The sequence below is a fragment of the Ixodes scapularis genome, unplaced genomic scaffold (genome assembly GCF_016920785.2).
Source record: "Ixodes scapularis isolate PalLabHiFi unplaced genomic scaffold, ASM1692078v2 PGA_scaffold9__187_contigs__length_104089568, whole genome shotgun sequence".
NCBI lineage: Eukaryota > Metazoa > Arthropoda > Arachnida > Ixodida > Ixodidae > Ixodes > Ixodes scapularis.
The window spans coordinates 4,686,966-4,702,513 of record NW_024609884.1 but is presented as its reverse complement, the minus strand read 5'-3'; the positions used below and the strand labels follow the sequence as shown (position 1 = coordinate 4,702,513).

Below are 15,548 nucleotides of genomic sequence, written 5' to 3'. Positions count from 1 at the left end.
ATGAAAACCAAAAACCGAAACCAAAACAATCCTTACCAACACGCAGCTGTCAATGTTTTGGGCTGATTTGACGAATCATCGCTGTCGAAAATAAAATCTGATGATCCGACCTCACTGTCCAATGACTCACTCATGCTAGTGTCACCAACGAAATCGACCGCAGACGTGCTCAAATCGCGAGACTTCAAACACTTCGGAGGAGATGTGCCGTTTGATGAAGATGCCATGTTTGCAAAGTGGAGCGCTCTTCCTTGGCTGCCCGTTTGATCATAATAAATCGCCATATATTGGAAAAAAAAAAATATACAGAAACTGAAACTAGTGTGTCTAGCCTAACCACCAGATGTCGTAACTTATCAAGAAACGAATCGGAGGCTTTGCAATGTGGCTCGCAAATTTTCGATCACGGGCAGTAGCGGTCCAAGACATTGGTTCTAGGCGGGGGGAGATTTTCTTTTCAAAAATAAAAAAATAAACAAATCTAAGAAATAATTACTTTTTATTTATACAATAATGAATTTTAATCAGCTACACTGTTTAACAAAAAACTGGTGAATAACAAACTGTTGCTCGCGATATGACTTTCTGGTGTACGTCGTCAAAGTCAACTGGTCACTTCCAGTGAACAAGGGGATTTCCGCACTCTTCAAGCGAATGAAAAATAAACACGAGAAAAGGGGTTTTGGAAGGGAGAGGGGGGGGGACCGTTCCCTTCGCACCCTCCTTAGAACTGCCACTGATCGCGCTGTACGGAAAGAACCAGCTAAGATTGCAGTTCAGACGTCTTCGTTCCAAGGGTTATGGGGTTAAGAGCACATCCCACAGTTCCTTAGAGAACAACAGAAAGATGCAGCACAGAATTCAAGTTCTAGGTATTTATTATATACCCCAATATATAAATATGGGTAATGTAACAATTGAAAAAAAAACTTAGACAATTACAATCCTCTGTAATGCCGAATTAGAGTGCAGCTCTTGAGGAGGAGGAGGAGGGAAGGTACATGGTTTTGCGCAAAAAAGACGGACACAAGAGAGAGAAACAAACACAGGCGCTAACTTAACACTGTATTGAGGAAACCTTTAGAAAGCATAGATATATCGTCAACTTCAATGCGTCCACGCATGCGTCGTGTCACTATCACACACTCATCACAGAAACTTATCAAGGAAGCGTTTCTCAGCATTATACAAACTTATCGAGGTATCGCTCACAGATAGGTCGCCTTTCTTTTTGATAAAGAAGGCTTCCAACAGCTCACATGCTTTTTGTCCCTTACTTCCGCCCAAAATTACAGTGTCAGAAAAATGTGGCTCACACTTACAATTTTTGCAGTGTGCAGGCAAATGTGCCCCGTCATTAGTCTTTAAATTTTGAGCAAGCTCCCTGAGACGGTCGTTGGCACACCTTCCCCCGTTTGCCCCATGTATGTCTTCCCACACGTAAGCGGGATTTCATAGACGACCTCTGTTTCGCAGCCAACAAATGGCCTGGCATGCTTTGTGCTGCATCCTCGCTTCTGTCTGCTTTTTCCAGTAATGCGGGGCAGAGTTGGCCGAGTTTTGTCAGAGCTGTAAACACAATCGGCGACCCATGTCTGTTCGCAACCTTCTTGAGGTTATGCGAGAGTTTGTGCACGTATGGTACCGCTTCAGGCCTCACATTCCTCAGTTCTGACTGCATCTTTTTTCTAACAGTGTGTCCCTTCACTCTTTGCAGGATGGTTTCTGCCACACTCCTCAAGACCGAATCAGAGAAGCTCGCTGACAATAGTTGAGCTAATTGCTTGCTAAAGCTTGCCTGTATCCTGTGAACACACGACTTTCTGAGGGCGGACTCAAGGCAAAGCTTAGCAATTCCTCTTTTAACTACCTTTGAATGAGCTGAGTCATACGGCAGGAGTTCCTTTCGAGATTACGGGGAATACATCCAACATACGTGTTCTTTCAAGGACAAAAGGTTAAAGTCTAAAAACTGAGGCTGCGCTGGTTGGGCAGCTCATGTGCAAAAGACAAGCCTTTGCCATGGCGTCTAAAAACTTGTAAAACCTCATTCATACCATCAGTATACGTCAAAGAAGTCTGCTTTCTAAAAACAATTAAAAAATCATCCACGTATCTAAACACTCTACAAACATTAAAATCATTAAGAGCCTGCTCAAGCGTCCAATCAATTGCTGCTAAAAAAAATGTTGCATAGTATAGGGGCTATGCACGAACCAATGCATATGCCTTTCTTCTGTAAATAAAGTTGATTGTCAAAGGAAATAAAAGTGCTGTTAAGGTATGCTTCTAGTAATTTTGAAAAATCTTCAACTGAGACTCCTGCCGTGTTCTGGAAAGAAACAGTGCCATTTATGTCAATACGCTCCCTTACTGCACTAAACAATTCACAGTGCGGGACTGAATAAAACAAATCTTTAATGTCAACTGAAAAGGCGTACCCTATGCTCTGGTTATCCTGAAAGAAATTAGCCACCTCATCTGATCTCTTTGTGAGGAAAGGGTCTGTAACCTGCAAGCATTTCAAACGTTTGGGAGCGTAATTAAGTAAATGGCCCTGTTTCTTTCCAGAACACGGCAGGAGTCTCAGTTGAAGATTTTGTAAACTTACTAGAAGCGTACCTTAACAGCAATTTTATTTCCTTTGACAATCAATTTCATTTACAGAAGGCATATGCATTGGTTCGTGCGTAGCCCCTATACTATGCAACATTTTTTTAGCAGCAATTGATTGGACGCTTGAGCAGGCTCTTAACGATTGTAATGTTTGTAGAGTCTCTAGATACAGTCGAACCCGTTTATAACAAACTCCATTGGACACGCATTTTAGTTCGATATATCAAGTAGTTCGTTGTAGCAAATATCGCTATTTCGTGAGGACAGCAAAAGCGAGAGAGATGAAAAGAAACCGCGCGGAATAGCGACGAAGGCTGCCGAGCGTAGCGAGCCTCACGCCGGCGCTCAGAGCCGTGTTATCGCGAGGCAGCTTTCATGATGGAACACATGTATTTATATTTCTATCAATAAATTTCAATATTGAAACATATTCGGTCGGTCGATCGATCTCGGGCCTTTTGCAGGATCGCTGGCTTGTTTTTCAGTATCGTACTCAGCGTGCTTCTGGCGATCTTGAAGGACGCGGCGACTTCTGACTTCTTCTCGCCGCGTTCAACGCGCCGGATTATTTCCACCTTGGTAGAGAACGGTAACGATGAACGCACCTTGGTCGCCATCTCTTGCGGGAACAGGAAGGACACAAAGAACAACGAGCCTCCTCGGCAAAACGCTAGGAACAAGAGAGCCATGTCCGGCCTGGTACGGCTGCAGGATGATGTCATCAGAACGTCATTGCACGCTTGCTCTATCATTGGCCAGCGCGCTACCGCGGGGGCCGGTTGCGGGCGTTCGCAGTCGGTGTTGCGACTCATGTTCTCAAGGGTCATTGTGTTTTTCTTGGTTTTCTCTTGTCCTCTGTCGCTCCGTGCATGGCAGGGAAGCCAGCGCGCTTCCGCGGGGGTCGGTTGCGGGCGTTCGCAGTCGGTTTTGTGACTCATCTTCTCAAGAGTCATCGTGTTTTTCTTGGTTTTCTCTTGTCCTCTGTCACTCTGTGCATTGCAGGGAAGCCCGCGCGTCTCCACGGGGGCGGTAGCGGGCGCTCGCAGTTCGATATATCCGATGTGTTGTTCGTTATAGAAAGTATATTTCTCATGAATATTGATCTTAAAATTTTGTGTGTTCGATATAGACCATAATTCGTTCTAACCGGGTTCGTTATAAACGGGTTCGACTGTATGCGGATGATTTTTTTATTGTTTTTAGAAAGCAGACTTCTCTGACGTACACTGATGGTGTGAATGAGGTTTTACAGGTTTTCAGACACCATGGCAAAGGCTTGTCTTTTACACATGAGCTGCCCAACCAGGGCAGCCTTCAGTTTTTAGACTGATACCTTTTGTTCTTGGAAGAACACGTCTGTTGGATGTATTCCCCGCGGTCTCAAAAGGAACTCCTGCCGTATAACTCAACTCATTCAAAGGTAGTTAAAAGAGGAATTGCTAAGCTTTGCCTTGAGTCTGCCCTCAGAAAGTCGTGTGCTCACAGGATACAGGCAAGCTATAGCAACCAATTGGCTCAACTATTGTCAGCGGGCTTCCCTGATTCGGTCTTGAGGAGTAAGGCAGAAACCATCCTGCAAAGAGTGAAGGGACACACTGTTAGAAAAAAGATGCAGTCAGCACTGAGGAATGTGAGGCCTGAAGCGGTACCATACGTGCACAAACTCTCGCATAACCTCAAGGAGGTTGCGAACAGACATGGGGTGCCGATTGCGTTTACAGCTCCAACAAAACTCGGCCAACTCTGCCCCCGCATTACTGGAAAAAGCAGACAGAAGCGAGGATGCAGCACAAAGCATGCCAGGCCGTCTGTTGTCTGCGAAACAGAGGTCGTCTATGAAATCCCGCTTAAGTGTGGGAAGACATACGTGGGGCAAACGGGAAGGTGTGCCAACGACCGTCTCAGGGAGCATGCTCAAAATTTGAAGACTAATGAAAGGGCACATTTGCCTGCACACTGCAGAAACTGTAAGTGTGAGCCACGTTTTTTTGACACTGTAATTTTGGGCGGAAGTAAAGGACAAAAAGTATGTGAGCTGTTGGAAGCCTTCTTTATCAAAAAGAAAGGCGACCTATCTGTGAGCGATACCTCGATAGGTTTGTATAATGCTGAGAAACGCTTCCTTGATAAGTTTCTGCGACGAGTGTGTGATAGTGACACGACGCATGCGTGGACGCATTGAAGTTGACGATATATCTGTATGTTTTCTAAAGGTTTCCTCAATACAGTTGTAAGTTTGCGCCCGTGTTTGTTTCTCTCTCGTGTGTCCATCTTTTTTGCACAAAACCACGTATCTAAACCTTCACCAACTCGCCCAACAACAAACTATTTTACAGAGGAGGGAAGGGTACTGAGGGGAGAAGGTAGAAAGTCTCCCACTACTAACATGGGTGTGGATCGTTATGTGCTCAACGCAAGTCGCAGAAAATGCACATCTTTGGTGAGATCATAGCGTGTAAATTTGGCGGGAATTTAGCGGGGCAATTTTTTCCCCTAATTTCAGCGAAGAAGTTTTTTCCACTAAATTAAGCGGGGAAATTTTTTCCGCTAGATTTAGCAGGGAAATTTTTTTCACTAGATTTAGCGGGGAAATTTTTTCCACTACATTTAGCGGGGAATTTTTTCTGCTACATTTAGCGGGGAAACTTTATAATTTTTTCTGCTAGTGACGTCCCCATGTGACGTCACTGATGACGTCATCAGTGACGTCACGTGTCCCATAATGCACCGCGCAATTATGCCGACGGCGACGCCGCTCAAGATGGAAACGGGCACCTAAGAGCTGCGCTCTAAAATTTGCGGAGTTTTTGTCAAGAGAAGCTGAGACTCAAACAGGGCAGAACAATGAAGACTGGTTCAAAGGAGGCCTGCCCTACGAAGTCGATGCAAAAAAAAATGATATGTTGAGGGGTATGTTTCAAGGATCAGGAACTCGTAGAAAGCCCCCAACCGGCAGAAGCCAGTCATCTTGGGAGAACTCACCTTGAGGGAGCCATCCCCATCTCGGTCCTTCTCTCCCTCAGAGTAGAGGAAGAAAACCTTGTGCCGTGCTCGCATGCGCTCCAGGTCCTCGCACCTTGTCAGATGATGCACCGAGGGACTGGCCGGAAAAGCAAGTATGCAAAGGGAAGCAGTATTGATATGAGCAAGGTGGTGGTAATTCACTCAAAATGAAAGAGACTAACAAAGGGACGGACGGGAAGTCGCCAAGATTGCCGTAAGCAGACTGTCTCTTGTACGAACTCTTCTGTAAATGGGAAGCCCATTCACACTGACAGCATGTCAGGTTCAATGAGATTCAGTGTGAAGTGTAGCACCTAGTAGCACCAATGTGCACAACTTGGTACTTGTGCATTGATGCTCTTAGGAACACTGCAGAGAAGCTGTAATATGGGAAAAGGGCCAGACTGACGACCGAGGTGAAGCTAACTTTGGGGATGAACCTTATGAGCACCAATGAGCATGTAGTGCCTAAGAGCACCAATGTGCAGATTGCTCATTGGTACTTTTAGAAACATTGCCGAGAAGCTGAAATACCAGAAAAGGAAATTTTTAATGCAGGTGAAGCCCACTTTAGGGAGCCCTCAAGCAATCTCGGACTTTGAGATTATGGGACTTTGTACCAAAGATGTGCAGATTGAGCGGACTTCCTGGAGATTTGGTGTAGGAGCTCAGTTTAACCCGAAACAAAATTATTGCAGAATCTGATTTGAATCATAGGAAAAAAACACAAGTTACTTTGTAACTAACTGGGTGCTCACTTTGTATGCAGAGGGGCAGTATTAAATGGGCTGGAATTATTTTTACCAATGCTTGAAAAAGAATCTTCGAGTCAAAATTTGAAGTGCAATGTATCTGTCCTGAGCTTATGCTGGACACTTCCTGGTCTATATGTAGGGTGTATACTTTCCTGTGTTTATTTATGACAAAAATCGGTGGATGTTCATCTATTTCTAGAATACCAGTGCTTTTCGGTGAATTCTCTCATGCAGACGCTAAAAACAGTGATTATCATGGGAAACAATTGTGAATAAAATGACCACTGAAGACGAAAAACAGTTCAAATTTTATTTCTATCTTTTACACAATCTCTTTCACACTTGATTATTGTAGTATATGCATGCATACATTCCAAGGCTCCATGTCTGTCACAGCCGCCCGCTCCTTCCTGTTGACGACGCACAACTTCGAGCATGCCCGCTCAACATTTGGGCTGGACACGGGAAGCCCCAAAATGTCCAACCAGGCTTGGGACAGTACTGGCCAGTTCAATGCATGTAGCTTCCAAAAGAGCATGGGGTCAACTACAGCACTGATGGCACACTGGCAGTACCAAAGAAACTCAACTTCCAGATCGCTGACCTTACATTCCAACACAACAAGCTTGAAGATGCTTTCATAGGGAGCAAATCCCTCCGGTAGCTCCATTTGCACGCAAGGGTTAACTATCTGCACGTGGAACTAGGACGACTCATCCGTGAACTGCAGATCATCAGCAATGTTTCGTGAAACAGTCCTGAGCCACCCCTCTGGACTGCGCGGTAGTAAGCCGAAAAGTAAGCAACAAGCTCCGACCTTAGAGCCTTTTCAGTCATCTTCAAAAGTGCATCAACACTGCCATAGCTCTCGAGTGGCAGGGTATTCCACCTTTTCAGCAAAGTTGCCAGCTTTACACCAAGAAGAGAATACACCTTGTGCAAGAGGGATTTTCCCGACTCGAGAACCTTCAGGATGTTTAGTAGCAAGCTCGAAGTTTCGTGGATGAAAGTAATTTTGATAAGAAATTCTTGCGAGAACTCTGGACTTGAGATAAGCGCATTCAGCCTCTTGCACTTCTGACCAACTGCATCATTACTCTTCAGAAAGGAGAGAATTGGGCGCCAGTAATGCAAAACATCAGTGAGTGCCTCAAAAAGCAAAATCACCGTGAAGGGTTAACCATGGACAGACACTTCGGTTCAAGATTCATAGAGCGACAAAGAATATTCAACTTACGCCGCAGCTCTCGCAAACTTTTCAGGAGAGCACAGAAGTGGACGACAAGGTCTTGTACAACGTCGAACTCAACCAGTTTCATGTCCTCGGCGAGTGTGATGTTCAGGAAATGGCATGGGTCTTTGAAGTGCAGTGCCATGAAGTCGGCATGGGATACTTTGATATCTCTGTGCAGCTTGTGCATGTGTGAGGCTGAGTCTGAGGAAATGACGCACATTCCATGAAAACTCTTGCCAAGCTTCCCGAGAACGTACAAGCACCTCAACTGCCTCAACAGCGACGGCGTTGCACTGCTGGAGGACTTTGAGATCTGCCATAAAGGTACTTCGTTAGAGAAGCTCAAAATCAAACAGTGCCATAAGTACAGCAATCGCTGGTCGGCCATGGAGCTCAGGTGTCTCATCGATAGTGAGGGGAATCGGACGATTTTCGCACAGTTCCCGCAGTACAGACAATTCTTTGGCAAATATGTCGCATAAGTACTTGCAGTACATCATCTGCGCAGACGGCATTGTGCGAGCAGCGGGGCACATACTTTGAAAGAGGTCTCCATGGGGTCCGTCAGTCTTAAGAGGAACGCCAGCCTTGCAGAGGGCCTTGCAGAATCTCTGTGCCACGTCGTCGGCCTCATCCTTCTTCCTCGAGACTCGCGTGATGCACTCTTCATAGAGCTCTGGCTGGACGTCTCAGGATTGCTAACTAAAATAATAAAAAAAAGTTAAAATTATGGAAGCATTCAAAGATACAATAGGCACTCCTCCAGAGTAAAACATCAACTTAGCTTTCTCCCTCTAAATCAAATGAAGACATTGTAAGGAAAAAGTACTTACATGCATCAAGAAGCGGTTTCTTGAGCTGGATGTCACGCTTCATCGACACGTGCTCCGTGATCCTCTTAGCGCCTTTCCCATCTTTTACGCTGCCCATGATTCGGCACTGCTTACACACCACGGACGAAGGGTCGGTACACACGTCAAAATCGTCCAACACCTTAGCATAATCATATGGAGCTTTACGCTTTCTTCCCATCCTGGTGACTTCGATATGGTTTGTGTGATGCGCAACTTGAAATGTTATTTTTTAAGTTATTTTCCTGGCGAGAAAGGAAGGTTTCTCTCCTTTCATTCCCTGCACCAAACCAATGGCGATTACTGTTCTCCTATTCTGACTTGAATAGGACAAGGGCATTGAGACTGTTCTCACCTAAAGAGAACAAGAGCACCGGTTGTGACTGGCCTCCCCAGCCACTGATAGTGATCTTCAAGGTCGGTGGCCCAGGAGGACCGCTGACCTTAGAGAACAGTGGAACAAAGCTACTATCCTCCAAGGGTCCAAGACCATGTAGGTCACAAAAGAAGGACAGGCAAAGTGCATGATTCCGGGCCAGATAATGTGTTTGACGGAAGTTAGCATAGGACTTTTTCGGTGAAAAAAAAACAAAAAAACATTGCTAGAGAAAAAATATTTAGAAGCCGGTGTTTTTTTGTTGTTGTTGTTTTTTTGCGAACAATTTTTATTTCCGTCACCGGTAGATGTTTATCGGTGTTTTTCGGTTAAAACGGGGAAGTATACAGAACTTCTTCAGTGAAAAAAACCAGTGCTTCCTTGAAAATATGAAGAAAAAAAAACTGTTTTTCGGTTTTAACCAATCATGTATTTTTGACACCGGCAGATGTTTATCTGTGTTTTTCAGTTAAAACCGGAAAGTATACAGCCTATCTATATGTTAGGATGTGTATATCCTTGGAATAGGCTAAGTGGACAGCAACAGTAAAGGCAATAGCCCTCCTAGAATTGGATACATATCCATATTGCCCTTCAAATATCAAGCAAAAAAACCTCATCACTGTATCCTCATATAGGGTGCCTAGAAAAGTTGTTTTGTGCTCAATGGTTAGGGAGACCATATTCCTCAAGGTAGAAAACGGGACATCCTAGCCCAGGGAGGGGGGGAGGGGGGGGGAGCGTACTAAAAATTGAGATTGGGAAAAAAAATTTAATGCAATAACTGCTATTTCAAAACGTTAGCATACTACATGCGTGCTATATTCAGTAAGTCAAAAAATATGTCTACACACGAGTCTTCGCGAGAGAAAAAGTGTTTGTGGGCAAGAACAGTAGTCCAAATTTTACTGTGGGTAAATATTTTAAAGTACCTACGGCTATTTTTGTAAAATATACTTATAACGAGTAGGCATTGTTTCGGTTTGCTTCAACTCGCTTTGTGCCAATGTCGAAACTATGCACTCCTGCGAAAACGGGACACGATTCTTGATTGGGACAAAAAGACGGGACGGCTGAAGCGGACCTCAAAAACGGGACTGTCCCGGCCAAAACGGGACGTCTGGTCACCCTATCAATGGGCTACTATTGCTCTCACGTATCCCTCATAGATACTCCTTAAGTGTTGCTCAAGATAAACACAGCTGTTCATTCGTACGGTTTCTCATTTACGCACATTCAATTTGGCATCAAAATTCACCTGATTATTGTCTTACTTTCTACATTCAGGTTGTGGATCTCTGGTAAGATTTGACATTAAAGGGATACTTCAACAAAATTTGAAATATACCCGTCGTGTTCAGAAATAGGTTGAATATGATCCACCATATTCGTAAATGACTATCACACATTTCTATTTCGAGCCTGCTGCATCTTTCGTTATAAACGGCCCACTCTGGCAAACGCTCAGAGAGCAGCCAGCGGTGAGCACGTCACATCCGCAGCTATCGTGACTTTCACGATAGCTGCGGATGTGACGTGCTCACCGCTGGCTGTCTCGGGACCTTACGTCCGGACGCAGCGAGCTACCCCAGCAAATCCCGCTCTGTGGACATAGGCTGTGATACCGCTCTGTGGCTGTAGCTCTCCAAGGTTACGTGACATTCACACGGCCTTAGATAGGCCCGATGACTTGTTGGATCCTCTGAAAGCAGCCGAAGTACGCCAGCAATCGGGCCAGTGCAAGTAACCCCAAAGCTGCCTTTGTACAAATTTTGACTGAAGGGTTAATCTTCTATAATCTTGTAGGGGGACAATAACAACTTCTGGGACACACAAAAGAGAGTCTTGGAGAGGGGAGAGTTCCTCCTTCCACTCTTCTCTCGTCGTGGCCGAAGGCGAGACAGTTATCGTCACTACCCGTCAAGGTTCTTAGACGGGCATTAGAAACGAGGCGCTAGCGACATCCACCAGGTGCTCTTTGCTAATCGTTTTAAAATTCCTTTTCGTGTCTTTTTCAACAAGAGCTTGGTGTGTCTGATGTGATAATGCTCCCTTGAACATGAATAGACCAAGAAATAAGCATCGAAATTTCGTTGTAGTATCCCTTTAAAGCTTTCTTCTATTACCAACTATATGCACATTAGTTTATGTATCAAAATTTAAAAAAAATTTCAGCTCTTCTTTCCAGAAAGGGTAGGCCGAGTGACATATGAAGAAATTCCATCGTAAACCGGAGACACGGAAAAATAAAAAAACGTCATTGGTTCAGTTTGAGATGTCGTTGATGGAGTGGAGAGGAGGTGTGTCGACCTTTGGAGAGGAGGGTTGTTGTGTATATATAAGAGCGGAGGTGTTCAAATAAACTAGAAGCTGTGTTTGAGACTTGTTGTTGTTTTGTCCGTTTTTTTATTTTTCCGTGTCTCCGGTTTACGATGGAAGTTCTTCACCAGCTCGCCTGTGCTTTTACCCTTTCTTCATATGAAGAAAGGTCCTTTGTCGTTAAACGGAATTAGGAACGAAACCGGATAAAAATAAACATATGGGTTCTGGTACGCTTACGCGCAGCCACTGTCGATTCGACAGTGGCTCAGAGTGGTTGAGCTTACCCGTCCATTCTGCGGCCAAAATCGACTATCTCATCCCTGTTTCTGTCTCCCTTGTATTCTACAGTCTTGTGGCCCTTAATGCTGAAAAGAAAACGGAAGAAGGCAATCGATTTGTGTGCACCTATGCAATGCAACCACGTACGACAAAAAAAAAAAAAAAAAGACTCCTCTAAAAAATTTTTTCCTCAAAACAAAAATAAACAGACGAAAAAAAAGGCCAGAAGACTGGGTCTTACAAGAGCACGGTGGGGAAGCCCCTGACGCTGAACTCCGTGGCCACCGACGTGAACCGAGTGCAGTCGACGCGGGCCACTCGAATATCGGTGTCCACCAAGTTCTGCGCGACTTGGCTCCAAATGGGTTCAAGCATCTTGCAGTGACCGCACCACGGGGCATAGAACTGCAAGCAAGCGTCGCTGTTCATCCGACCAGTCTGCACACCCAAATAAAAACACTTCCGACGGAATGCGCACACTACCTACCTTGACCAACCACACCCCTTCGTGTCTGACTTCCAGAAATCTAGTGGAGAAAAGCGTGTTTAATTTAGAAAAAGCATCATTTTCAGCACATTGGGATTCTTTGCAAAAAAAGTTTCCGGATTCGAATCACGATCCCAGGAGGAAACCTCGCTTGGAAAAACCACTTTCCTGGTGATCCGCTCACAACAGTTTCAGCTTATTTTGCGTTGACGAGAGACACGAAAGGCCTTCCTATGATAGAGTACGAATTCGGACTTGCCTGTCACTCAGCTCGAGAACTCTGCTAGCGCAAGCGGCCGGCGCCCCGAAAAGCAGCGCACCTGTAAACAATCCACGCCGCTCTGCGTCTAAGTACACCGCGAGCAAAGCGTTGAAACTTGTGAAACGCCGCAATGTACCGGGAACGCGTGCTTACCTAGAAGTGTAACAAACAACAACTGCGAGTGATACATAATGATCGCGTAAGCGTTTCGCCTTCTTTGAAACATTGTAAGGTACAGATGGACGTTGACACAGACTTCGCCCATCTCAGATCTGCCAGCCTCACTTTCTTTAAAAATGGTGACTGAACGTTTGGCGTAAGCGCTGAAAGATGGCAGCACTGAGCTCGGTCGGGTCGCGCAGCCGCAACACAAAGCACTAACATACCGAAACCGAAACTCAAACCAGGCTCTCGTCCGCGATCGTGGCTCAATCGGCTCAACTGAGAATGTAACCGTTAATTAAATATTCGGATGGCGGCAGTGTGATACTCGCAGAGTCAAAACTTACGAAAAGTGAGTAGCGTGTGTACTCGAATGATAAGCCTCGCTCAAGAGAGTGAGAGAACTTTCTCACAGTCGCTTAGTCGCCAACCACCTGGCTAAACCGAGAGTTTAGGCGATCTCTGTTTAGTAAGCTCGTTCAGAGAAATTCTTTCCAAACCGTCTGTGTATTAAAGTCTCTATTGTTATTCAAATTTCTCTGGACGTCTTTAATTTCGTGATGAAAACTATTTTTAAGTACATTCAGTTCAGTAAGCTCCAACAAGTCATACGTCTGTCTTTACCCGCACTTTATGTCAAATAATACTCTGCTTCGTCACGGAAGGACACGAGTGAGTCACCCTGCAGCTTTTCTTCACGATGATTGATTTTTGTGTGCTCCTCGAAAAAGCAGATGCTGAGACCATGGGCGTAGACTTTGGGGGAAGGGGGGTGGGAAACGCGAGCCCCCCCCCCCCCCCCCCCCCCCCCCCCTTTCTCCGGACCAAAAAGGTCTACCCACTATCCTTCAGTCAGAGCCAATCAGAGCTCGGCGTTCTGACATCACCACAATTCCTGCAAAAGAAGCAGACGAACTTGAGCTCCGCATATGTGTCAGACCTTTACAGCCTTACTTTTACTACATATTTTGTCTCCTCAACTATTACAGTTTTAAGTAATGTCTAAGCTCAATATATTAAAAGTTAGGTGAGATCTATATTTTCCTTTTTCACTTCTGGTATTCGTGCTCCTACTAGTGAGTTTCCAGTGGAATGCCTGCAAATTACACTTTCTACATACGATACTCATTAAAAAGCACACTGTGCAAGCTGCCCGTATACTAGATGTGATACCAGTGTTTGACATAGATATTAAGCAAAACATGGTTCTATATTGTGATTATATTTATTGTTTGGCTATGGTTTTTCGCAGTGAACCTTTCTCGGTTTGCTACCTGCGCATCAAATTCTTAATCTAGAATATGCTTCATGATGTTTTTTGTAGCTGATCTTATGAGCATTTCACAAGCTCTTAACAATTTCTTACCACGGGAAAGTAGATGTTGTTTGGTCTAAACACTTCTAAAAGAAATGACTCGTGGTGGGTAAAGTGGGTAAGGTAAAAACACAACATATCCTCTTCTTCATAGGTACTTTCTCATATTTGAATAGGATATGAGTATGTGGAGAGTCAAATATCGCAATTTGTGGAAGTAGATAAACAGAGAAACTAGCACAGATCAAATTTGGAGTTGAAACATTTCCCAGATAAGATTTGTGAACTGTATTGGAGATATTCAGCCTCGGGCTGCTCATTTTGCCACAAATTTGATCTGACACATCGTTTATGTGTGGGAGTCATGCGGAAGGACTTTGCATGCTTTTGTGAAAAGTAGACATATGGGCTTTTTCATAACATGTTGAGTTAGACACTGCAAAGAGGCGCTACATGAAAAAAGTTGCATGTGTACTGCCACACATTCTATGAGGGTGAAACTTGTGCTACTCGTGCTTAACTGATCAAACCTAGGATCTGGAGACATGTTTTAATGAAAGGTTTAGGCCGAAATAGTTCACTTTCTTTTAGTGACACCAAATGTTTTTATCATAGGAAAGGCAAAAAAAGCTTCAGTGTACTTTTAAGTACAATGATGTTTCTATCACTAATAAAAAGTATTGTTTTGCATATTCTAAAGCAGCAGGCATGTGTTTCCCTTCCAGATCAGGAACTGAAGAACAATTTTATGAGGAGGCACGCCTTCTGCTTGAGTGCGCAGCACTTTATGATGAGTCTGGACGAAAGCCAGGTTTGTCCCGTCCAGATTTGATTTTCAAGGTTGTCTCTCTGCAGAGAATTTTATATACCCTCAAGAATGTTTGTGTTTGAGAATGAAAAAGCTTACAAGTTGTTCCTGCAGAAGTTGCATATGTAACTATGTGGCCTCGGGCTATTGAGTCCGAGTGTATTTGGACTTCATATTCCGAGGCCATGCTGCTGACGAAACGACCTATAGAGGCAAGACCATTTCTAAAGCTACCTTTTTAATTGAAGTTAAGTTGTGTAGTACCATATTTTTGTTTACTCTTATGTGTGAATTGCCTCGTGTTTGATGATTAATTTGTTCAATTATTTCGTTAAGGTGTGTACATTTGGCAAGCATTTCTTGTTTTTGTTTTTGCACCATATACATTTTTTTGTTTTCTGTTTGTTTACTTTGTATGTAGTAATAACCTTTGGCTGCCTACCATATAGGTAGATGACTACCCTTTGTAGGTATGTCAAACCTGGAAAGAGTAAAAGCACGGAGAGACATTGTGTAAGCGGAACGCACTAGCTTTGATGCTGTCTTACTTGTCCATTGTCTCCTGGCACTGTTATTCTTTCAAGCTATGCTGTCCATGCAACCTTGTATGCATATATTATTGCAAGTGTCTGTCGGTCTACTGCACAGCTTATCCTCACTGTTGTAGTGTGCATTGTTTAGCGCTTCATGACTGGGGCGGTTGAGCTCAGAGATTGACACAGTGTTCATCTTGCAAGCTACGCCTCCTCTGTAATATATGTTTAGGCTGTTGCAATTAACTAACAAGTCTCATAATTTCTCATGCCTTAGACTTCAGAAGAGAAATCATTTCCAGTAGGCACAATCATTAATTCAAACTCCAGGAAGCTACGAATTTTGTTTCAATTATTATAAGTTTAATTCATTGGAGGGTCGTTTAAATTTAATGCGAGAAAAGGTATTTGATGACTTCTTGTACACAGGTTTACTAATATCATAAGCGGGAATGCCACACATAAAACATTGGTGAAATGTATGAAAATTCATGTTGGTAAAACCGCGCGACTGGGATGAGGACAAAAAGACGAAGGTAAGAGTT

At 44.1% G+C, this 15,548-nt stretch overlaps 1 protein-coding gene across 3 annotated transcripts in view; it reads right to left on the bottom strand.

Annotated features, from left to right (window-relative positions):
- Positions 1-12,492, bottom strand: part of LOC8025402 (protein disulfide-isomerase TMX3) — a 41,880-nt gene extending 29,388 nt beyond the window's left edge. Inside the window, exons 1-6 of one of the 3 annotated variants that reach the window (XM_029991795.3) lie at positions 12,339-12,492; positions 12,183-12,243; positions 11,924-11,963; positions 11,678-11,841; positions 11,442-11,522; positions 5,599-5,716 (exon numbers count right to left, since the gene is read on the bottom strand). In XM_029991795.3, the coding sequence (XP_029847655.1) occupies positions 5,599-5,716; positions 11,442-11,522; positions 11,678-11,841; positions 11,924-11,963; positions 12,183-12,243; positions 12,339-12,450 (576 nt within the window). In that variant the 5' untranslated portion in view covers positions 12,451-12,492. The remainder of the gene's footprint in view (positions 1-5,598; positions 5,717-11,441; positions 11,523-11,677; positions 11,842-11,923; positions 11,964-12,182; positions 12,244-12,338) is intronic. The other 2 variants (XM_029991797.3, XM_029991796.4) reach the window with 2 other exon arrangements.
- Positions 12,493-15,548: the final 3,056 nt, after the last annotated feature.